Here is a 24,776-nt window from a genome sequence, read left to right as displayed (position 1 = left end):
GAGAAAGCAACAGTTTGAAGTCATGTGCGGACATACATGAGGTTGGTTTACATTTAATATTCTTGAGAGCACCATGTGGTTTTTTTTTGTAGTTCTTTGATCCTCCCGATTCCCTTTCATTGGCCAGAATCCATCTGAATACTTACCCTTATGTAAGTCCAGTGGCATAAATCTCAGTGGCAAATGGCTACCAGTTAAGAAGTGCTGACATTGCAATGGATTTTGTACTATTTGAGAGGATAAATCATACTGTAATATCCTGCAGTTAGCTAGAATAATATTAAATAACTTGTTCCCCTAAGGATATTAATTGATTGTATTCTGTCATTTACTTTAAAAACGGCTGTTCCTATGTTTCCAAAATGATACTTCATATCTGCCAATGTCGCTATTCCTCCCACATATAGCCATAATAATATGATAAATAATAACAGTAAACATAGAAAAAAATTACTCTATCTGGAGTAGTTGACCGTTCTTAACTTGTAGAAATATGACAAGTTTTGAAAAGCAGAAAGAGGCTCAGAATGGGAAAATATTTTAGAAAGGTACGGTTGCTGGCTACAGCAATACTTACTCGTCCCAGCCAGTGACACAAGTTAAAATTAGAACTCGGCTGGCATTACATATCACTCTGTCGTAGTTGGTGTGACGGTTGTAAATGGTTCTAACAAAGCATTAAAGATTCACGATTGCTTTCAGTCATTGCTCAAAAATCTATGAGCCGTGGACAACCAGCTGCCAGTACAGCCAGGGATTTAGGTAAGAAGTTATAAAATACCTCTTCTGTTCTTTCCTAGTGAGAAATGTGTTAGCAAGGGATGTGTTGATCTGTGGATGGAGCGTGATGTTGCTTTGCAGCTAAAATTGGGAACAGGCTTTTGAAATGTCTGGCAGGTTATGATCAGCATTTCACTAAATGATTGTCAGAATAGCTTTGTTCACCTCCTCCGTGCTCCTTGAATGCAGAGGCCCACAAATGAAGATCCAACAACAGGCCATGGAAATTGAATAATGGTTTATGTCTCTTTTTGTTGTAGAATGATATTTCCTTCTGGAGGTCAAGTAAAGTACAGAGATATAATGCACTTGACACTCTCACCAGGTTCCCCGTCTCTCTTTCACCAATGACCCTCCTATAAGCTCTAGCAACATGGGGAAAATGAAACCAGATGCTGAAACAGAAGGCCGAAGAGCCATGTCTGAAACAACGGTTTGCATTGGCTCATTTACAGCTGTTAAGACACTTTGGGAAGTCAGAATCCAGAAAATAAATGAAGAGATTCGAAAGGAAAAGGAATTCAGTCAGAGGGCTACTGAGAGGTAGGTACTTTTTGACACTTTGGGAATTTCAAAGTTTCATGAGCAGGTCTCCAATTTACTTCAGCTAAACTGGAGCCCTGCTCTAGACGTGCTCTACTACAAGGTAGCAAGGTGGATTGCACTGTTTTAAGTCTCAGTCCAGTCAGACTAGTCTCAGATCTTTTTGTTACCCAAACTTTACTGTACTTAAAACACTATTTCGACAGTCTGGTGTCAATGCTTGACCTGTCTCAGGCCTCACTTTCCGACCTTGACATTTTTGAATCAAAGTTTGGAAATCCAAAGCAATTTAAAAACAACTTCACAATTTCCCCCCCCAGATTGACACTTGTTTGGGAAGAGAGAGTCAGTTTGGCCAAGCTGAAGAAAAAAGTAATCACGGAAGAAGGAAGGGCTGTATTAAGAATTGAGCAGGAAGAATGGAAGGTATTTTATTAATGTGATACAACTGTCAAAAGATTTTCTATTGTTATCCCAGCTTCAGTGTTTCACTTCATCAGTATCAGTGGTTGTCATGTGATCCTGATTTTTTTTAGAGCTGTGGTGCTTTGTTTGTTTCGATTGAGACTTAGATTTACTGTATGTTTGTTATAACATAAATCTATTATAAACACAAGTCAAGAGTATTGGAAGAAATCAGTTTTTTAAAGTGAGTAGCACAGCCACGAATATTACTCCTGCGTTAAGACTACAAAACAATAGTATTGGACTCCTCACAGCTGCCATAGCTGGTTTTATCCCAGTTTTTTTCCCCAGTTCATATTACTGTATAGCATACAGTTTCTATATCCATCATCCTGCCCTTTCCTGCAAAACTCAATGACGGTGACATTTGGTTATATTTAAATGTATTGTTTATATGATTTTGAAAGCGTTGTGAGGGGCTGAGTGAGGAACATGGAATGTTGGTAAGCGTGGTTCTGATTGGCTGGTTGAAACCAGGGAAGTGAGGGTTGCAATGTGTTTGTGAGCAAGTCTGGTGTGGAAAGATTGGGGAGATAATGGTTTTGGAGTATAGGGGTCTGAGGAAAATGTCAAAGAGAACAGTCTGAGGGAGAGAGGGAGAGAGAGAGAGAGAGAGAGAGACTGAAGGATGGGAGTGGAAACATGATTGTGCCACATGAATTTAAAGCCTAGGAATAAACAATATTCTTTTTAAAATGTTACTTAATAAAATGTTATTTGTTCTGCTCAAGCTGTGTGGTGCCGAGTTCAATGCCCGGAGGCTGGCTATGTGAATGATGGTATAAGGGCATAGGTAAAGGGGCAAATACATGCATAGGGGCAGCTAAAGGTTGTTGGCAGTGAAAGAGGAAGATGGCAAATAAATGAAGATTGTTAAAGAACACACCTTATTCCTGTGGAGACATAAAGAGATCATTACCTAAATAGTTAAGTGACAAGACAAAGGGAGTTGTGACACTGGTATCAGAGAGAGGGATGTGATTTTAAATGCTGAAGAGAGAGATTTAGAACTTAAAGAGCATTTATCTATCTTGTTGCACCTCCTCATTCCCCATTTACTTGCAGTCTGAAATGGGGCAATTTTTTAAATCATGAGACATATATGTCTACTTCGCTAAACCCTCACATCATAACTCTTAATTTTAGTACGTATTCAGAATGAAGCTACTGCAGTCAATTTATAACAGCAAGTCCAAGAGGAAGCAGTACCAAAGAAAAACTGGCATGGAATTGTTTCACTGTATTATTGTGATTCTTCTATACTCAAGAGGGGTAGGCACAGAGAGCTAGTCACTATGAACGTATCTCTTGCCCAACCTCCCAGAGCAAGGATAGACAGTGAAGCTGTGAGTCTGTGCTTGAATATTAATTTTTTCGAGTAGAGTGTGAGGAGCAATAGCATACCATTTCTCCTCCACTTTTCATTTAACTATGCTGACCATCCTGTTCTTGGATGCACGCCTTAATGTGGTGACAGTGTTTGTATGTCAGGAAAACTGGCAAAAGACAAAATCAAGACTGCAGAAAGATTATGTAAGCTCACCATTGAAAAAGAAAAAACTGGAATAGTTTGAGATTTTTTTATAGGTTGATTCAATCATTAATTATTAATACAATCATTAATCAAAAGCAAGAAAATCAGAAGAAGATGAGACTTGGAAAAAACAGCTATGAAAGAACTAGGAATGATTCTTAGCCATCAGGATGAGTCACTGGAGATCAAAGCCAAGGACATACATCCTGTGGTATCCCCAATTACTCTGAGGGGCTGTGAGAGCTACACAATGAAGAAAATTGACATTTAAAAATATGACTCATTTTAAAAGTGATACTAGAGGAGAGCTTTATGGATAGTTTGGAGTCCTAGAAAGACTAATAAGTAGGTTCTAGATATCTAGCCTAAGCTCTTACTAGAAGTGATAGTGATTAAACTGAGGCTCTCATAATGAGAAGAAAATATTTATTGGAAAAGACAATAATGCTAGGAAAAGCTCAAGATCTAACATAAGATGGATCAACGGAATAAAGGAATCCATGTCCTTTAGTTTGCAAAACCTCAACTGGAGTGTTTAATGACAGAAACTTCTGGAGGTGCATAACTCCTAGCCATCATAAGTTGGAAATGACTTGAAAGTGTCAACCCAAACTTAACATCTCTGGCTATGGGTCTGCAGGCTTGTTCCACTCACTCAGAAATCAGTCGTTAAATTGCTTCATGTTTAAAATTTAGATAAAACTTTAATTTAACCCACACTGCAATAGAGAATTTAGTCCTCTGAAACCTTTATTAGACACTGAACTACAAAACAATTATAAGCAGATATACATAGGATTGTGCTGCAAAACTAGCAAGTTGAATTAAGTTTTCTCTCTCCCACCCTCTCTCTCTTGCTAACTAATTTATGTATATTTAATGTTATACAAAGAGGAGGAGAAACCATTGAATAATATTAGTTGGTAATTCTTTTTCTACTAAGATCTGGCTCAGTTTATCTTGTGTTTTGCCTTTTTAAAAAAAGCTAGATTGTTGTAATCTTCCCCAAGCTGGTGCCTTTTAGATGTGTTGAGCTTAACTGGCATCATCCCACCAGCATGACAAATTGGGCCGTGTGGGATAGACTTTGGAGAGTTGTACCTCGACACATCTGGAGGGCAAAGGATTGGGGAAGGCTTGCTTGTCATAATGTTTGGTGTAAGAGGATTGAGCCAATAGGATCAGTGACTATCTCCTTCCTTTCTTATTTTGTTTCATACAAATTTAGACGCTACCTTCTTGCTTACTGAACTTGAACCACCTCCAGGAATGGCAGATTCACAGAACTGGTTTAGTAAAAATTCCTCAGTTCATCGGTCGCTTTCAAAATCTCATTGTTCTAGATCTGTCTCGAAATTCCCTTGCAGACATTCCAAAGGAGATTGGTGAGTTGAAAAAATTAAACTTTCTTTTATTTCCCTCTAAAAAAGTTCTGCTTCTCAATCAGGAGTTTTTGAGCCATGTTTCTGGGGCTTTTTGGATGAACATTTCCCTCCTGATGGTCCAAACACACTGGGATTCCTCTTTCTCGAACAAACTATTTTTTGTGAATATTGACTCTCCTTCATTTCAAAATGTATTTGCTGTTTAAAGAGACGTGAGAATTTTGAACTAGATTACAAAATATTTTTTTGCGGTAAAATCATGTTAACATCTAGAAATAACATGATAGGATTTTGCAGAAAAAAATGTCATTGTTGTTCTTTTCTAGTCGCCATTTGGCACGATCCTTCAGACACTACTGGCCGGTTAAGTAGCGCCCTCTACTGAGATCTTCAGAAGAAAGGGGGTGGGTTGAGGAACTGAGATCCACTCAGCTTGTTTCACTCTTTTCCAACCCCTTTTCCTTTGTATCCTGCCTGTATGTTTTCGTCATAGACTACAACATCCTCCCAACACCCCTGGGGCCACTAGATGTTTTGAAAGACGGTTCCCATCATCCACAGTCAACATGCTCTAGTTTGATAGGAACTGGTAATCTAAAACATCTGGGTCAGAGAGCTATAACATGCACCCCATTCTGTGTGACCTCCAGCTTTCCATAATGCAAGCAGACATTGCTTTGTTTAAACCAGTGGGCATTTCCACTTGGTCTAGTGGGTAGTGAAATACCATCTTGGACAAACGCTGTAGCATCACTACTGTTGTGTGATCAATAAAAGTGTACTGGGCTTGGTGGGTATCAGATGTAGGAAAGATAGGTGATTGAAACCTGGGAAGGTTCAGGTTTCCCTCCAAAAATGGCTCCTGATCTGATATTCAGGACAGCTATTGTTCCCAGCTTCCTTCTACCTATCAGCTTGTCTGCTGTCTTCTCCACAAGGAAGACTCTGGCAAAGGGCAACGTCTGTAGCTTCCTCTCATTCCTCCATACAGTATGAATGATATGAACAGCCGATCCATCCAAATCTCTCCCCAACCCCTTTATATCTTCAGTTGTTGAACCATGCAGCAGTCAAGGCACAAGGAAGTGGAAACAAGTCACTGAGGAACAGCATAACTTCAAGAGCTCCATCAAAGCAGCTCTGTGTTAACTCTTCACTGATTATGGAGAGTGTTGGTTACAATAAAAAATTACCATTGCATTTTTAGGTAACTTTACAAATTTCCAATTGTTTTTTAATTCATCTTTAAAATCAAATAAAATCATACTACAAAGCCAGCAGAATTTCGTTCACTTCCATATCCTCCAGCAAAGAAAGGAAAGCAGAAAGTATCTTTTGTCTTGACTTCTGAGAAAAAGTGTCCCTGGCAGAGCCTGGTTATGTTAATGTGTGCCAGCTTGATCGCTGCTGTGCCACCACCTCCTCCCTTGACCCTTGCCCGGCCTGGCTAATCAAAGCAGCCAGGCCGATAACAACGGAATGGGCCACTGTAATAATTAATGGGTCTTTCCTCAAGGGCAGATTTCCATCTGCCCTCAAGGAGACACTCATTAGGCCCATTAGGAAGAAACCTAGTTTGGCGGCGGACAAAATTGGCAACTATAGGCCCGTTGCCAATGTTTCTTTCTTAAGCAAGATGGTCGAGAGGGTGGTGGCTGACCAGCTCCAGGCACACCTGGATGAAACGGATGCCCTGGATCCATTTCAGTCGGGCTTCAGGCTGCGCCATGGTACAGAAACGGCATTGGTTGCCCTGTGTGATGACCTATTGAGGGAGGCTGACAGGGGCAAAGTGTCCCTGCTGGTCCTCCTCGATATCTCAGCGGCCTTTGATACAATTGACTACGGTATCCTCCTGGGGAGGCTCTCTGAGTTGAGAATTGGTGGCCTGGCACTGGCCCGGCTCCGTTCCTTCTTGGAGGACTGGCCCCAGAGAGTGCAGCTTGGGGAGAGTGTCTCGGCCCCGTGGAGCCTCAATTGTGGGGTTCCACAGGGGTCGATTATCTCCCCAATGCTGTTTAACATCTACATGAGGTCGCTGGGTGGGGTCATCAGGGGGTGTGGAGCCTTGTGTCATCAATATGCTGATGACACGCAGCTCTACATCTCCTTTTCACCAACCTCAGGAGATGCTGTTCTGTCCCTTCAGCGCTGCCTGGGGACTGTACTGCAATGGATGCAGGAGAACGGGCTGAGGCTGAACCCGGACAAGACGGAGGTACTGAGGGTGGGCGCCCACACAATTGGGGATTTGGGAAACTCCCTCTCTTTTGGGGGGTGACTCTGCCCGCCAGGGACGGGGTCCGCAGCTTGGGGATCCATCTGGACCCGGTGCTCACTATGGAATCTCAGGTGGCGTCGGTGGTCCGCACCGCCTTTTTTCATCTTAGGCGGATAGTCCAGCTGCAGCCCTACCTTGATGTTGGGGCTCTCACTACCTTGGTACATGCGCTCGTAATTTCAAGATTAGACCACTGCAATGCGCTCTACACGGGGCTGCCTTTGAGGCTGTTGCAGAAATTACAGGTGGTGCAGAATGCGGCAGCCAGACTACTTAGCAAGTGAAAAAATATCAACGTATTTCACCCACTCTGGCTGCATTGCATTGGCTGCCCATCCGGTTCCGCATCGACTTCAAAGTGTTGGTGCTTACGTACAAAGCCCTAAACGGTTTAGGGCCTCGATACTTGGTGGAACGCCTACTCCCACCAAGATCTACCCGTGTCACTCGTGCGAGCCAGGAGGTGAGGTTGAGGAGCCTAATTCCGAGGGAGGCCTGGAAGGAAAAGACAAGAAATCGGGCCTTCTCGGCGGTGGCTCCTTGTCTCTGGAACAACCTACCTCCTCAGATTCATGCGGCTCCCTCGCTGGGTATTTTTAAAAATCAACTGAAAACATGGATGTTTTGGCAGGCCTTCCCTCCAGACAATTCCTGATGTTCTCTTCTCTCTCTTTTCTATCATTAGTTCCCTTCTTGTTTAAATGTTTTTACTATGTAAAAATTGAGTTATTTATACAGTATTTTATTGTGTTATTTTATGCTGTTAGCCGCCTAGAGTGGTCTTAACCAACCAGATAGGCGGGATATAAATAAAATAAAATAAAATAAATAAATAAATAAGTGCCTTCAAGATAGTTTTGCAAGCATTAAATCTCAAGTCAGCAAAAAGTGATGTGGTTGGCTTTTCAGACTTTATTCAAGTATAGCTCCAATAAATTAAAGTAGCTGTTTTTGTACTAGGCCTGTAATATAAGTTTATATGTGAATATTACACTGAGCTTCTTGTATTTCTGCAGGTCAGTTGTCAAATCTCCAAGAGCTGCTCCTCAGTTATAATAAAATTAAGTCTGTTCCTAAAGAACTAAAGAACTGTGCCAATTTAGAAAGACTGGAGTTGGCAGTGAACAGAGATATCTGTGATCTTCCCCATCAGGTTTGAAAAAACTATTCTCTCATACTTTGGATCAGGATAGCAAAGGGGATTTTTTTTTAAACTGCCTTTTAAATAATAAAGTAATTAGTGCTGAATGTAATCCTCCAATTACTGCTGGCGTAAGGTGTGTTGGTGGTACCTTGCGGCTTGGAGTGAGGCAACACTGAAGATAGATAGAGACTATTTGTACAATTGGTGCTCCCAAAAGGTGGCAACAGTGCAGCTGTTTTGGTGTGTTAAATTCTCTGGAGATAATTCAGTAGATTCATGCATGCAGCCTCACACAAAGGAGATGCACATGTTCCTAAATGGCAGTGCTGTGCAAACAATGATCTCCTTGTGAGCCTGAGGGTAATTGTTAATGCATGAATTCATGTTAGCACATACAATGCACTAAATTAGGGTGAGACTAGATGGGGATTGGTCCCATGATTTGGTCCACACTGGGGATAGGCTGGTTCACTCTTTTTTCCTGGCAACCACATGATGTCATTCTGAACCTGCCCCTCTCCGAAGCATACCTACCCAGACTCTTTGGGATCCCTTTCAGGGGCTACTGTTTTTTGGTTTGGTGCTGGGCTGCTTTTGTCATTGCCCCCCCTTTCCCTTTAAAAGAATAAAATGTCCAAATAGGGTTGCTTGAAGTGTGGTGCAGTTGATTCGTCCACGTGCATACCCCAATGACATACCACGCCTCACAGCAACCCTGTTTAGCATGATTTATCCCAATCCAGGCTGCGGCAATTTGGCTGTCTAGTCATACCCTCATATTAATATATTATGCCATATCTCAATCACTGGACGTTAAATTTTATGCAGTTAGCTGAGTTAGTGTTCAAAATCCAACTAGCAAAAATCAAGTGTGTAAGGAAGTCATGCAATGTTTCCCCCCCTCCTCTCGTCTCACCTTTATGCAATCAGATATGTGCCATTTTTGTAATCACTGCAACACTGAGTGCATAACAGGGTACATGCTGGAGGAGAGGAAAAGCTTTTGATTGCACAAGTCTATAGGATTTTGATCACTCTCGGTTAAATCTGCTTATGTGTGTTAAACAATACAGTAGTATCAAAAAAAAGCTCTTTGCAAAAGGCAGTGTTTGTTACAGAAAACACAATGTAGAAAATATAGAAAAGGTACTTTTCTGTCCTTGAAAAAAATCATAGTGCCTTCCTCTTCTCAGATGGCATTTCACCTGCAGTTGCTGCCCGTATAATTGTTGCCATGTTAATAATGCACCTCTTTCTTGTTAACCATAAGGTTCTTAATGGATGAATCTGAAACAGCTTAATGTTATGCATGATTACCCAGAAGGAAGCCTCATTGCGTTCATTGGGATTTATTCATACTAACGTACTAAGTGATGTTAGAGCTGCATCCTAAATATCACAGGGTTAGTTACCATGAATTTTAATGAATCTCCTCACAGTACAATCTGTCATACCCATACAGTGTCCGTTCAATTGGCACTTACACCCTCCTTATTCTGTAATATATAACATGGCTATAACATGCTTACTTTAGGATAGTTTCCGTATTACATTTCTTTGCAGAAATTATTGTCCTGATTTTTCTTTCACACTTTGTTTTTTGTCTAGAATTCTGGGAAGGCTTTTCCATGCTATCTGTACTTTGTTTTCCCTAGAGTGATGTGATAATAGGAAGGAATACGTTAGTCATAATTGGCTTGTCTGCAGTGGAGCAGAACAAATCATTTATCACTGTAGAAACCAGACAAATTTGTTTCTTCAAGCAGTGCATCTTATCTTTGTTGCTTGTCAAGCGTAATACCAAAAAAAGCTGTGTGAGAACATTGTCTGACTATAACGGCAGGCTATCTAAGACTCTAGAATAGTGATACTGTTTTATACAGGATTGCTTTAGGGATGTGAGCTTTCTCAACAACAGTGTTCATCTTGTGAAGCTATGTTACCAGTGAGATCTTTCACTCTCTCTTCCTTAGCTGAGCAACATGAAAAAGCTCTATCACTTAGATCTGAGCATGAACAACTTCACCACCTTCCCATCGGTCATCCTGAATATGCCAAACCTGGAATGGCTAGACATGGGGAGCAACAAACTGAAAGAAATCCCTGCTGATCTTGACAAGTAAATTAATTTTAAGCATACTTTATATGGAGGAATATTCCTATTAAACTCCTGCCAAACATTTCCTAGCAGCAATAAAGTTTACAGAAAATGAAAACTGAATGATTGTAACAGGCAAGCAGTACAGAAGGATCCTTTTTTCCAGTGGATCAGTATCTACAGATTCACTTATCCATGGTCTAAAAATATTAAAAATATTAAAAGAAAAAATCCAGAAAAAAACCTATTTTACATATATTACCAGAACTGGCCACAAGAGGGAGCAAGATACCATGTTATGAACACTTGTTCTGGTGGTCTCTAGTGGCCAGTTCTAGTAATGCATATGAAACTAAATTTTTCCTGTTTTCCTCCCTTCTACTATGCTATATATACAGCATTTGTATGTATAGTGGATATTGAAAACATCCTCGGTTTTCAGTATCTACAGGGAGGGCTTGGAACCAATCCGCAGAGGATAGGGAGGTCCTGCTGTAGTATTATAACATACAACATCCACAAAGAATCTTGAAACTATGGTCTATAAACATTTTAAAACACAAACACTTAAATTTAGACCTGTGCATTAACTGATACATAGACTATTCTGCCTCGAAACTAAAACAGTGTCTACTTGAAAAGTTAATTAATTTGTATTTAAATAATTTGTATACATTGATGAGGATCACAGAAGCCTCGGTCAGAACACGACATTCTGTGGGTCATCTGTAAGGATTTAGAGGCGAATGGCAGAAGTATGTTGGCAAAAACTAAAAATACAGATTTGTGGTTTTGGACTGTATATCCCATAATTCTGGGAGGTACATTCCAAAATCACAATACTGTATGCACACCCCTAGCAAAACTGTCTTGAGTATGTTGTCTGTAATAAACAGTAAGAGTTACACAAAACTTAAGAGGCTACCTTCCACCATGTTGGACATGGGGCTTGATATTTTCCACTCTCATTAGTATAGCTTCTTCAAGATCCCAGTCAGACATGCTCTAATAAAAGACCCTGAGATAAACTGCTTAGAGGACCCCCTACATACCACATACCTGTTACTGGGGGCCCAATGAGAAATTATACAGCAAAAGAAGTTATAGAAATCCATGTATATATAGCCAGGTGATTCTCTTCGTAATTGACATACTGTATGTGACTTTACAGAGCTGAAAATCTACATACTTTGTGGCTCCAAAGGAATGAAATAGCTTGTTTACCAGACTCCATTTGTAACCTAAAGAACCTGAGCACCCTCGTCCTCACCAGCAACAAATTACAAGATATTCCTGCTTGCATGAAAGACATGCCAAACCTGAGGTGAGAAGAAAGCCACTGCAATAACCGGAGAGGTTATTGCCCTGGTCAGTGCACACAGTCATGTTGCTCATGACTGCTACCTATAGTTCTTGGCAGCTCTCTCTGATTCACCTTGTTCAGCTGTCATAAGCTAAGAGTATTGTATAATATCTGCTTTATGTGAACTGAGTGGTGGCATGCAAAGTTGAGACTTCTATTAATGATTAATTATGAATTTCCATACACCAGTGTTTTTGAATGGTAGTGCAAGACACAGGTGTGTTCAAGGTGTGCCTTGAAAAATTAAGCCATGAAGTTGTATTTTCCATTATTTTAGCCCTTCAGATCAGGGAGGTCAAATTGAACACCCCCATCCCAACAGGCACAGATGACATTGGGCACTGACATAATTATACATCTAGAGTTCCTGACACACTCAGAATTACATGAATTCAAAAGGATGACCACTGTCTAGTTCTCAGCTAAATACATTTATTCAAGATAAAAATAATGCAGATTTTGGTGCCTATATATGCCTAGTTATGCCTGTTCATATGCTTTGTCCATAGACCTGATCAAAAAGGGAGAGAAGTTGAGTTTTTCACATAAAGGTGCTGTCAAACATAGTTTCAGAACCTGACTTGCTTAAGGATTAACCACACAGTTTAAGGTTTGGATGTAAGGCTAAAAAGTGACTAATTTAAAATGTAAACTTGATATCTTTCCCAGCACAGTGTAGGAAGTGAGAGGGAAAAGCCTGTGGTCTACACAAGTTCATCCCCAAAACACAAAATCACAGTTAAGCATTATGTGTGAACTAGGCCAAAGAATCAGTGAGTTTTGAAGAACAAACAATGCCTCCAAAAGTACCACTGAGGTGATCAGAGCGGCAAACAATTTTGGTTGAGGTGATGGACTATAGTGATTAAAATAGCCAACCTATTAGTTAACTTTTTTTTTTATGCAGAGCAATTTCATGAACATGTTACTCTAATAATATATCACTAGATTTGTCAACTTCAGAGACAACCCACTAGAGCTTCAAGTAACGCTTCCACCTTGTGAGAATCCTGAAGAGGAAGAGGAACGGGAACTGTATGGAATTCAGTTCATGCATGCATACATTCAGGAATCGCTCAGCAGAAAAGGTACCATGCCTTCATACTCTTCACAGTTAAAAGTGAAAGCAAGTATGACCTCAGTGAAGAAAAAATCCTCTGACTTTCAAAGGGATGTGACCTTTACCTTTTATTATTTTCCTTTTGAAAGCCAGAGGAAATTAAGGCACTTTCCCTGAGATGTCAACATTTATTCTAAAGCAGGCTGTGGGAACAAGGCCCTGGCTTAAATCCAGTGGTTAATTCCAGCCAAAATGTTAATTGAAACAGTGGGACTTCTGTAACCTATTGATTTAGACAACCACCTAGCAGATATCCTTCAATTAGTATTCCTGCATTGAGCAGGGGATTGGACTCAATGGCCTTATAGGCCCCTTCCAATTTCATGATTCTATGACTATGATTTAGTAAGCCTGATTCGTTCAGTTGATCTGCTCTAGTTCAAAAGTAACAAATGGACTGCATTTGTTGTTTCAGTTCTTATATCTTCCTTGAAAATAAGATTCCCCAAAGGAATCCAATGAAAGCCTATAAGCCAGCCTTCAATGGATTTAAAGGGGGGAAACAAAAAATCACCAAAAATTAACGAAGACTCAGAACAGAGCCAAATTAAGTTTGCACATGTTTCACAAGGGGGGCTATCGATTCCAAGCATTTATAACAGGTTTCAAACATTTTAAGACACTTAAAAATGAGCGAAAACAGAGATCGGAAAGCCATTCAAAAGCATTGCAGCCGGCTGCAATGCTTTTGAATAGCTTTCCATTGGGGGAAACATTGTTTCACTTAGCGATGTTTCCTATGGGGATTTTCGCTTAAGGACGGTAATCCGTTCCCATTGGAACAGATTAACTGGTTTTCAATGCATTCCTATGGGAAATGGTGTTTCGCTTAACGATGTTTTCCCATAGTGATGGGTTTTTTGGAACCAATTAACATCGTTAAGCGAGGCACCACTGTATCTATGACATTTAATGAGTGATTTTGCCCACAGTCCTTCCTAACAATAAATCAAAAATTCTGGTCTGGCTTTTCAAAAGCAGTTTTAAAGCACCTTAAAAAGAAGACATACAAAAAGTATAGCAAACAAGGTAGAAATGACTAAAAATCCATTGCTATTAAACTTGTATAAGTGTAAATTCAATTTTTTTGAGATATTGATAGGTTCCATTACACTTCTTCTCTTTCAGAAAACAATACTACAGCTGCTGGTACTGGCAAATGAAAAAGTATGCATGCCAGTCTAAGTTTTCATTATTACTGAAAGATTATTATAGTTCTTCCAAGCAGAGAAAACCTGAACAGCATCCATACCCACTTCAACAAAGAGACTGAGGTCAACACCAACACCAAGGAATACTTTTCTTCTGGTTCCAGAGGATCACCAAAAAGCCAACACCAGTCTGGTAGCCTCAATGCTGGATCTCTCATTTCAACAGTCTGTGTTTTTAACCATTTAAAGTCCTCTCACTTTTAAGCAGTTGAAGGAGGTGCTGAAGAAGGACAACAGGGCACAGCTGTCAAGAGTACATTTTCTAAGGATACACTGAGGTCTGTATAGTGCTGCAACACAGCTTCGTATCCTCTTTTCTGTAGATATTCAATCCGACCATAGTCTATCAGCAGCTTGCAAAGGTAGCCTATCTGCTTTCTTTCTTCAGTGGTTAGCACCCTACAAACAACGGAGGAGAGATTTCAGAATATACCAACATTCACATTCTATGGAATCAAAGACATCAGATTTAGCCCATTTAAATGTAAGAAGACAACTAGAATTTTCCTAATCTACATACTGGATGCATACAATCAGAACATACTTATTTCAGGAACGTATGAAGAATGATCACCTACCCTTGAATACTATCCAAATTGCATTCGGCACTACTGTCATCTTGGTCATGCTCTTCTACTTCATTGCTCTGTTCTTCATTCTTTGTGTCAGCTATGGAGGCTTTTCTTGAAGTGTATCTCATTCCACAAGTAGCCCAGCTTGTCAATCTTTTTAAATAATTAAATTCCATTGCCCCAAATCCTACTCTTCTAAAGAACTCTTGGCCTACATAATGTTCCCACTCACATCTGTGATGGCAACATAGCGCAATAACAATTCCAGCTACACAGCATCTGTTCTCAGTTATAGCCATCCTACATGATTCATCAGAATTATTGGGTGCTATGGTGGTTCCATTGGTCTTCAAGCGTTTTGGTGCAGGATCTTCCTTTCTGTTGTCACCGAGCTGTGTGTAGGTTTCAAGTAAACATTTCAAAGCAAGATCTGTAGATACATAGGAATTGTTTGAATGGCAGCTTTTTTGCAAGCAGTAACAGATGCATGTAGCTCTACAGAATGTCGGCACAACACAATCAGGTGGTGAGGGTGCAGCCCAACAGTATCTGGAGTCCAACAACATTTCTCAGAGCTTGTTATAAATCAAGAAAAGGCCGTGAAATACTTACTTTTGACTTACTCAATAACAAGTCAAAGTCAGCACTAAGTCACACTATCTCTGGGGCTTGTATAACTGCAAGCAAAACATGTTTCTCAACAGCGTTGCTTCATTCACAGGAGCCTATGCTTTGCTAAACTCCAGCCCCCATTGGCCCTATCCAGCAAAGTCAATGGTCATGAGTGATGGGAATAACAGTATAATAACATCAGAGTGGCCATATGTTCCCCCATCCTTGAACCTTCACTACCAATTTGTTCTTGTTATTAGGTGCTGTCTCATTGTTTGTGACTTCTGATGGCCCTAACAGGTTGTTCAAGGTGTAGTCTACTGTGGCCACCCCACAATCAATGTTCCATGGAACAGAGATTTGAACCTGACACCATCTGTTTCACCGCACTGGCTCTCACTACCACTAACTATTTATAAAATGTGTACCTGTTGCAGAACCACATACATGCTTTCCAATTCCTACCACAGGGAGCTTCTCTTTCACAAGGGCAGGCACTTTATCTGAAAGAAAGAATAGAGAGAAAATAAACCAGCCTGAATTACAACATTCAAACTACATCTTTTTTAATCGTATAGGTATGGATTACTATATCCAGCAATCAGAGGCCTTGATATTACTTACAAATTAACAGGCTACAGAGCGTTCACAGATACTGCAACAGAAGGTAAAGAGCGCAGAACAGTATTTCACAGTGGTGGCGTTTCAAAGCTGAGCGACAGTGGTATATCTGACAATGAATAGCCACTGCTCTGCCATTGCGCTCATTCTTAATTGAGATCAACAGGACTGATCCTGCCCTTAAGTGCTGTTCTAACATTACTGTTATTTTCCACTGACTTCCCCTGAATTAAAAAACAGCATTTAATTAACATTTAGGTAAATGAATTATCAACTTACTTAAACACAAGTGCTGGATATCAACTTGAAGCCTTTCAAAACAATGTTTTCTGTGCTTACCATCTACCTATGTTAACAAAACAACACATTACTACAAAATAAAGGCTACTTAAGCTACTTAGCAAGTTCTGATCCTGTTTTACAATTAAAAACAAAGATGCTCAGCAGCAAAAACAATTTATTATTGTGGTGGTCCTTTGGCAAGGCATTAAAACAGCGAGGGCAAAGTGTGGCCCTCCAGAAGCTCTTGAACTGTAACTCCCAGCAGTCCTAGCCATACAACCAATGATGAGGGATGCTGGGAGCTGCAGTCTGCCAGTATCTGTAGGGTCACACTTAGCCTTCCGTTTTAAAACCAAATGGCAGTAACCTTAGCTTTGTAAAATATTTTTAATGAATTATTTAAAAAAATGAAAACAGTAGCAACTGACAAGATCACAATCCAAAAAAACAAAACAAAAAAACTTACATATTAAAATCACTTTTTCTGGTAATTAGTCAAATTTTATTTTGTTAAATGAATTAAAACAACATCCTTCCCTGTGTCTCTAGTGGTTATGTTTCTATTGTCATTTATACTTCTTACATATGCAACAGAAGATCACCAAATCACAGAAAATTAGGTCTATTCTTTCAGGCGTGAATGTTGACGTAACAGAGAAAGTGGCAATTTTCTTGAAATTGATTATCCAGAGAAGAAGGATGCTACTCGAATTTAGTCAACTAGGTCTTATTTGATCATTGGTCTTACACTTGCTTATGTATCTTCCACTGTACATCTTAGCTTGTTGGATTTTATTTATTTATAAGCTCCCCATTGATTATTTTGTTTTATTTTATTATGCCAATAAATGGATGATTATGACAACCACCAAATCATAACAGAAGTATCCATCTCTGCTTGTTCTTTCATTGTCAAACTTACTGCATTAGGTTCTCTTAATAACCAAACTTTTTTACCATTTCTCAGTAGTAGAAGCCAAGTGCCCCTTTCACTCCCCACATACTTCTATTAAAGAGTTACACTCCTACATATATGGATATACCACCTAAACTCTAACTTTAGAATTTTCTTAATACTGTTGAAACTGACTTTCCTGGTTACTTATGAGTGAAGATTTATTGAGTATAGCATAATAACAAAGCCACAGAAAAGGTTATAGTAATATCCTACCTTGAACCTGGTAGTTGCTCTTTCAACTAGAAGAAAGTGAACATCCTGAGCATCTTCTAAGGCTATATCCACCCAATGGGACAACTTTCCCCGGCCAGCTCCAAATTCAACAAAACAGTTCCCTGGTCCAAGCAAATGCAGTCTTTCCATGTTACCTAATATAGAAGCCTACAGATATCAAAAGATGATTTTACAATCAAAGCAAACATATTATCTGAAATAACTGCAAGAGTAGTACTGTAGTTTTGATTATTTCAGCCCACTAGTTAGCTCAGTGAATTAGGTATCTGATTCCCAAGAGGAGAGCCAGCCTGTGTAGCCTTGGTCAAACTCCATAGCATCAGGGCACCCCCAGAAGAAGGTAAACCAATTCTAAGTAATCTCTACCTAAAAATCCTGGAAAGGGTTGCCATAAGTCAGAATCAGTGTGAAGGCACACTACTGCTGTTGCCGTCATCAGACATATAATTGACATCAAATTTATCCTGACTTATGGCAAACCCGCCCCCCCAGGGTTTTCTAGGCACAAAGTATTCAAAAGTGGTTTACTAGTTCCTCCTTCTGATGGTGCTCCAGAACCATGTGGCCTCTGCAAGACAGTACAGATGGCTGGCTATATAATCCTATCAACCACACATTCAACAGGTGATCTCAACTGGTTCATCTCCAAGGGGGCACAATAGGGGTTCATACCTCCAGCCCTTGGCTCAGCACCCAAACACTCCAACTCACCTAACTATGGGACATATTGCTGGGGGGGGGGGGAACGTTTGGCTTCTGTGGTTCCTGTCTACATGGACATCTCTTTACTTCTTTAGCAAAGGGCACTTGGATTTGAAGATGAAATAATTGCATTATTATCCTCACACATCCTTTTTATCACTACTTACTCAATACTATGAGAATTTATTGTACCATCTATTGTTAAAATTTATTTTGTAATTTCATGCGAGATCTCAGATCATATTATGCACAATGCAGATTTCGGATGGAACGTAGCTTCAGTGACACTTTCAAGAAATCTTCAGTTAATGTTCCCCATACTTAGTCTGGCAGCATTCATTCATTCATTCATTCAAATAAATACCCTTTGAAGGGAAACTACTGTACTGGATTTAAAAAACAACAACTAAAAACCAACAGAAAACTTTGCTGAATATAGTATCTTCTTCAAAGAATTGTACAACCTGTTGTTTCAAATGCTTAGAAGCTGCTTCTCCATTCCTGGGATCATTCAGAGCTTCCTTTAAGGCAGGATGAGAGAGGATTTGATCTTGAAGTACATAATTTATACCTGTAAATGAAATGTAGTTATTCCAGTGAGCTCCAACTGCACTGCTGCCGGGGAAGGGAATGGAGAGGGAGGATGAGGAAAGGTATATATAGTAAGTACCAGGATGGACAGAGAGAGACCAGTGAAGAAGAAAAGGTATGGGAGGAAAAGAGAAGTGGGAGTGGCAGCACAAGTACTTTAAGGGATCAGGGAATAAGGTGTTCTAGCCCTTGTGGAATTGGGTATAAAAATAAGAACAAACTCACTGTCAGCTGCTGTTCTTAACTTCCTAATTAAGTCTTCTAACTCTTCTGTAGACAGTGAAGAAATTGGAAGCTGTTGCAGTGTACACAAAAGAATACATACACAAAGGGTTTTGTTGTTGTTCATGCAACAAAAGGTGGCATAGGTTATAAAAGCCAAGAAAAATAAGGCTCAAATAAACAATATCAAGTGTGCTCTGATTTAAATTATATGCTGTTGCCCATCATAGGCATCCTTCAGTCTCAAGAGACTATGGTAACATGCTCTGAATCGAGGAGTGTCCTCTCCAGAGCATGAAGCCCGGGTAAGGTAATATGGAGGATAGGCTGTTACCCAAGCAGCAGATCCCCCCTCTCCACATTGCTGAAATGGTCCAATGGAAAGGCAAGAGCCAATACGACTGGTTCCAGCAACGTTGCAGGAGTTGGCAGAACGACACGAGCTGCCTTCGGGACTCCAGCTCCGGATTTTGCCTCGAGGTCAACTCCTGAAGCCTTTTCCATTGGTGGATATAGCCACAAGGCAGTGGAGGTTTGAAATCGGAGTTTTCCTTCTCCTAGATGGGCTGCCTTCCATGGCTGATGAGCCCCACCTACCCGGCCTGCTCTTTAATAGTGCAAAAGTATGATCTGATCCTTAAAAACTTTCCTAACTCCCCGGCTTATGCAAATCTAATTGGCTTTCCTATTTACCATATTGAGGCCAGATACAAAATTTGAGAATTACACGCACCGTTAGGCACGCGGTCCTGGGACATGCTCTTTTACAGCAGGAAGTCCCACCCCTAGGCCCCACCCCCAGGCCATGTGGTCAGGAGACAAAAGGAAAGCCCAGGAAAAAAAAATCTCAGCATGGCATCCATGCAAACAGACCTGGCCTTCGCCCTCAGCCCAGCTTCCTAGGGAAAAGAGTCCAGGGTCCTGGGACATGCTCTTTTACAGCAGGAAGTCCCACCCCTAAGCCCCACCCCCAGGCCATGTGGTCAGGAGACAAAAGGAAAGCCCAGGAAAAAAAAACTCAGCATGGCATCCATGCAAACAGACCTGGCCTTCGCCCTCAGCCCAGCTTCCTAGGGAAAAGAGTCCAGGGTCCTGGGACATGCTCTTTTACAGCAGGAAGTCCCACCCCTAGGCCCCACCCCCAGGCCATGTGGTCAGGAGACAAAAGGAAAGCCCAGGAAAAAAAAACTCAGCATGGCATCCATGCAAACAGACCTGGCCTTCGCCCTCAGCCCAGCTTCCTAGGGAAAAGAGTCCAGGGTCCTCAGCCCAGCTTCCTAGGGAAAAGAGTCCAGGGTCCCATAAATTAGTGCTAATCACACAAATAATAATAATTGTGTGCCATCAAGTCAATTCTGACTTATGGCAACTCCTTTCTGGGATTTCTAAGTAGAGAATACTCAGAGGTGGTTTATCATTTCCTTCTACTGTGGCCATCATGGCACTCTGCAGCTTGACCAAGGCCACAAAGGCACTTCTGGGATGCACAGTGGGGAATCGAATTCCTAACCACACACCTAATTCCCACTGAGCTATCCAGCCAGCTCAATCACACAAAAGAGTTGACCATACAAGCATCCATTGGGCATGATGTTCAAAATCTCTTAAATTAGAAAGTGCAGTTACTAAATGATGGAGATAAATGGTTATACAGTGGGGTCTTGACTTAAGAACGGCTTGAGTTAAGAACATTTTGACTTAAGAACCGCTCTCATAAGAAAATATTGACTTGACTTAAGTACTTAGATTTGAGTTAAGAACTGAAAAAAAACCATGTGGGAGGCAGGGAAAGTGCAAAATTTGAACTTTCAGTTAACTGTTGGCCAGTGAAAAGGGTGCCTGTCTGCTTCCTCACTCCTCCCAGTGTTTAGAGAGTGGATTGGGAGACAGTCTTCAGACTGCCTGGTACTGTACTGCCTGGACTGTATTTTCCCTGCCTTCCCTGAACCTTTCTTGACCTAAGAAAAAAAGAAACAAAATATCCCCCTCTAGTGGTTGAAGGCGGAATAGCAGCTTCCCATTAGTTTCTATGGACAGAAAAGAGCAGATACGGATCAAATGGTTTTCAGTGCATTCCTATGGGAAATGCAGATTTGACTTGAGAACATTTTGACTTGAGAACCACCTTCCAATACAGATTAAGTTCTCAAGTCAAGACCCCACTGTATAGTTATAACTAATGATATATTAATACAACTATTTACCCAGTCCTTAGTTATCTCAGCCCAAAATGTCAGTGAAAAGTTGCCTATGCTTTCTTGCTGAAAAATTGTGGTTACCACTCAGATAAATTTGCAAACTCAAGTTATTAATGCAGCATATACAAGCTATTTTTCTAGCACCAAAGAACACGCTGAATTCACAGATGAACTCTGCTCCCTTATCACTATCTTGCAATTATTATCATATATTTGACAGAATCACTCACCTGTTCTTCAGACAAAACAGCTGTATCTTTTATTCCTGCATTAATATCTTGAACAAAATATACCTTTTAAGTAAAAAACAAAACAAAACAAAACAGAACACTAGTTATGATTTGACAGCAGCAAAGTAATCTTGAATCTGTTTACATTGATTCACCTATGCTTTAATTAAAATATTCAACTAAGAAGTTCTTTTTGGCTTTCCTGACATTTGATGAAGCCGTGATATATGGCAATCATAATGGTGGTGTTAATTATAATAATACTCAGTAAAATACCCATGCAAAGATTAATCATAGAGGCAGTTTATTTTCTGTAGCTAGAAGACGCCTGACACGAGAAAACAAATGCTGGAATACTGTATGTTGCTGTATAACAAAGTTACACAGCAGTAACTTTGCCAGGTGTTATAGCCAGACAACAAGGACTGTGTGAATTGACTGTGCAATCATTGCCTGCTTCCTGTTGCCACCAACTGCACAATGTGCCTGCAGAAGTGCTTTGTGAACAGCATTTCTTCCTTGGTCCTATTGCAACTTCTGCTAGTGTAATACTGAGTTACACAAACATTGTTACTTGATAGGATTTCAGCCATGAATGCTTATTTTACTTTGCTAGTTGGCTAAATGACTTTTTTTAAATTAACTCTGCTTTCAAACTGTTCTTCTTTACCTTTCTTTTGTCAGTGCCTTTCCTTCTGTTTTTCTCTTTTTGAAATCTTACACACAGCTTTTTACCATTTCTCGCTTAGAGAATCCTGTTTCTAATATTCATATTAATTAAATATGCCATTCAGGTTTTAATCAACATCACCCCCAGGATAGGCAACATGCAGCCGTACAGATGTTTTGGACTACAGCTCCTACAGTTTCTGCCCATAGGCTATGCAAGCTGGGGCTTATAGGAGTTGTAGCCCAAAGCACCTGGAGGACATCCTAAAGTATCACCAACATATAGGGTTGCCATGGATTCTTTTGCAGAGGATAGCCCTCTATCTGAAGTATTCCCTGTGTGAAATAGTGTATGACAAGTTTGATTTAAAGGTAAAGAAGCGTAAGGAAGAGTATTGGGGTCTCAATGTTGCCATGCTACAGTTAACAACTGGACAGCAGACTTAGCCAGCACAGATGCCACATGACCACAGACTTTTATACTCAGCTAAAATGTATTCATGTCATAACAATCATTTCTAATTTTGCATGTTTGTTATTTTTGTTGAATTGGCTTAAAGAGATGGTAACAGCAGTTTTCAAGGTACGTACGTGAAATATTTAAGGAGCAGTTTTATCAATTCCACATTCTACCAGTAAGTTTTGATGACTGAGCAGAGATTCAAACCCAGCTCATTCGAGTCCTAATCCATTTTCTATCCACTACCACACACTGGGTATGTTTTTACATCTACATATGAGTATCTGTATGTAAGTAAGTACACAAATAGTATCCCCTCTCTCTATTTTCATGATGTTGGTCATCTTACCCACAAAAGCTGCACATGAATTCTCTCCCATTGGAATACTTGCAAAACAGAAGGCTGCACAAAGCAGCTCTGTTTGGATTATTCCTTTTAAAGATGACTTTAATTCCACCAAGCAGTTCCAAGTACACTTACAGGTTTTGGTTTCTCTCTTGAATTGCACCTTTTTAAATGTTTTTGCAGTTGATCTTCATATACAGTGCTAAAATCAGAAACAGAGATAAGACTAGTAACCATTTCCCCCCTTCTCCTTTTTTTCTCTATACAAACATACATTTAATCACCACAATCACCCATCTCCTGAAAAGGACAAAAGCTGATCCCACAGCTATAAATACTGAACTATCCAAACAAACTGCACCAGAGCACAGACAGAGTTCTGACTCCTGTCCTCTGAAGATGCCAGCCACAGAGACTAGCTAAAGGTTAGGAAGAACAACCTTCAGAACATGGCCAAAGAACCCGAAAAACCCACAACAACCATCCGATTCCTGCTGTGAAAGCCTTCGAGAATACATATATTTAATGTACTTACTGTTTTGGATCCAAAGGGCAGAGAATTCTTTTCCTGTTTTCCTCTTCCTAGTAAAAAAAAAGTTTCACATTTAAATCAGAGTAGGTAACCTTACTTTTAAAAAATGTTCTGATGTTTAAAGCCATTAGCTTGAGTAATGTCACAATCTGGTTATAGTTCCACAGCTTTTACTGACAGCAAGAATGTGACTACAAACTGTATAATAAAGTTTAAAAGAATGAAGAAGGGAGGACTGAAACCTGCATGAACTAAACAGATAAAGTCTTTCCTCAGCAAGAAAATATAAGCAGGAGAAGCATACCTATTTAATTTGTACCTTTTCTTAAAAGGGACCAAAGAAAAGTTTGTAAAACATAGCATGCTTCTGATTGTGTGCACAATATCTTTCTCTCATCGCTATGTCTAAACCTGGAAATGAGTGTAATCTTCATGTATTGGGTGATTTGCAGCTCGTTCAAACAAAACCGATTCATTCCTTATAAAATTAAAGTTTTCCTTGCGCCATGTTGCCCAAATGAATAAAAAGGCTGAACTCCTCCACTCTCTCCCTCTTCGCTTCGGATGCTTGTGTGTATTCTGTGCCATCAAGTCGGAATCGACTACTAGCGATCCTAACTCGGCTTTCGAGGTAAATGAAATACTGTATTTAAGAATTGATTTTCCCAGTTCCAACCCTTGAGTTTCCAAGGGGGGCTTCGAACTCTGCTCTCCAGGGTCCTGGTCCATCACTCTGGCTACTATATCCCACTGGGACTTCAGCTTCGCCTAGCCGGCCTCAATAATACCTCGTGGGCGCCGTGTTCCCCACAGAAGCGTTTGCCCTGGGCCGGCACCATCTTGCAGAAGCGTCTCTTTCGCTCCAAGTAAAAGGCGCATCGCCCCGGCTCAGGGGATACGGCCACGGAGGCGCCCGCCGCCATCTTGCTCCGGTGTCACTCCAGCACCTCCTCCTTCCGCCACTCGCGCCGGCCCTGCCCCCCCAATTCCTCCTTCGCCGCGGGAACCCGGCGCCAAACTCTACTGTTCACCAAGGGGAACCGGTTTAACCAGTTGTTGGCACTAATGCAGGAGGAACAGTGCAGACAGCGGGGGGAATGGCTGCCTCTCCCTTTTTCTTTACAGCGAACGTGCAAAAACAACTAAGTAAAAAGCTAGAAAGCGATGGGTTTGGAGATCCTGGCGATTTCAGTACTATCCCCCCCCCCATTTGTGGTGCCTTAAAACTCTCATGAGAAGAGAAGACTCCCTGGAAAAGACCCTGATGTTAGGCAAGTGTGAAGGCAAGAGAAGGGGACGTCAGAGGACGAGACGGTTGGGCAGTGTCATCGGAGCGACCAACATGAATTTGACCCAACTCTGGGAGGCAGTGGAAGACAGGAGGGCCTGGCGTGCTCTGGTCCATGGGGTCACGAAGAGTCGGACAGGACTAAACAACAACAACAAAAAAACTCTAGTGCATATATTCTTTGCATAAATCTTCCTCATGATTTATAGCTTAGGGTTGAACATATGGCAGGCCGCAGGCTCCCGTGCATAGGAGCGTCGCGTCCGCGCACCCACCTACTCTCCCACCCATCCCCGTGCTCGAAGGGAAAGCCCCTCCCCCTCGTCCGCCATCTT

The 24,776-nt window shown here is 40.8% G+C and overlaps 2 protein-coding genes across 4 annotated transcripts; one reads left to right on the top strand and one right to left on the bottom strand.

Moving 5' to 3' along the window:
* Positions 1 to 618: 618 nt before the first annotated feature.
* LRRC39 (leucine rich repeat containing 39) lies at positions 619 to 16,890 on the top strand. Of its 2 annotated transcripts, XM_078391793.1 has the most exons (9): positions 619 to 762; positions 1,041 to 1,323; positions 1,644 to 1,749; positions 4,551 to 4,707; positions 8,005 to 8,141; positions 10,106 to 10,251; positions 11,402 to 11,554; positions 12,542 to 12,681; positions 13,842 to 16,890. In XM_078391793.1, the coding sequence occupies exons 2-9, from the start codon at positions 1,154 to 1,156 to the stop codon at positions 13,874 to 13,876; spliced, it is 1,044 nt and encodes a 347-aa protein (XP_078247919.1). In that variant the 5' UTR covers positions 619 to 762; positions 1,041 to 1,153; the 3' UTR covers positions 13,877 to 16,890. The 2 variants fall into 2 exon arrangements, with proteins under 2 accessions (XP_078247919.1, XP_078247918.1); XM_078391792.1 differs by lacking the exon at positions 13,842 to 16,890 and having other exon boundaries at positions 647 to 762; positions 12,542 to 13,387.
* Positions 12,009 to 24,725, bottom strand: TRMT13 (tRNA methyltransferase 13). 2 transcript variants are annotated; one of them, XM_072998007.2, is made up of 11 exons: positions 23,942 to 24,725; positions 23,157 to 23,203; positions 22,757 to 22,823; positions 21,147 to 21,209; positions 18,722 to 18,794; positions 18,370 to 18,476; positions 17,183 to 17,350; positions 16,009 to 16,075; positions 15,537 to 15,611; positions 14,503 to 14,926; positions 12,009 to 14,323 (listed from the first exon to the last, which is right to left on the bottom strand). In XM_072998007.2, the coding sequence occupies exons 1-11, from the start codon at positions 24,074 to 24,076 to the stop codon at positions 14,125 to 14,127; spliced, it is 1,425 nt and encodes a 474-aa protein (XP_072854108.2). In that variant the 5' UTR covers positions 24,077 to 24,725; the 3' UTR covers positions 12,009 to 14,124. The 2 variants fall into 2 exon arrangements, with proteins under 2 accessions (XP_072854108.2, XP_072854109.2); XM_072998008.2 differs by having other exon boundaries at positions 18,722 to 18,791.
* Between the last annotated feature and the right edge of the window lie 51 nt (positions 24,726 to 24,776).

This window comes from Pogona vitticeps, chromosome 4 (assembly GCF_051106095.1).
Source record: "Pogona vitticeps strain Pit_001003342236 chromosome 4, PviZW2.1, whole genome shotgun sequence".
Lineage (NCBI taxonomy): Eukaryota > Metazoa > Chordata > Lepidosauria > Squamata > Agamidae > Pogona > Pogona vitticeps.
The sequence above is the reverse complement of the archived record's forward strand: the minus strand, read 5'-3'. Positions and strand labels throughout refer to the sequence as shown.

What these genes read in the sequence shown, in the direction of transcription:
- TRMT13 (XM_072998007.2), bottom strand. Translation starts at nt 24,076, where the DNA reads ATGGCGGCGGGCGCCTCCGTGGCCGTATCCCCTGAGCCGGGGCGATGC. An exon ending in TGCCCTTTGGATCCAAAACA is followed by an intron (nt 22,824 to 23,156) that starts GTAAGTACATTA and finishes TTCTGATTTTAG; the next exon opens with CACTGTATATGAAGATCAAC. An exon ending in CTAAGCATTTGAAACAACAG is followed by an intron (nt 17,351 to 18,369) that starts GTTGTACAATTC and finishes TGATATCTGTAG; the next exon opens with GCTTCTATATTAGGTAACAT.
- LRRC39 (XM_078391792.1), top strand. Translation starts at nt 1,154, where the DNA reads ATGGGGAAAATGAAACCAGATGCTGAAACAGAAGGCCGAAGAGCCATG. An exon ending in TCTGTGATCTTCCCCATCAG is followed by an intron (nt 8,142 to 10,105) that starts GTTTGAAAAAAC and finishes TCTCTTCCTTAG; the next exon opens with CTGAGCAACATGAAAAAGCT. An exon ending in ATCCCTGCTGATCTTGACAA is followed by an intron (nt 10,252 to 11,401) that starts GTAAATTAATTT and finishes GTGACTTTACAG; the next exon opens with AGCTGAAAATCTACATACTT.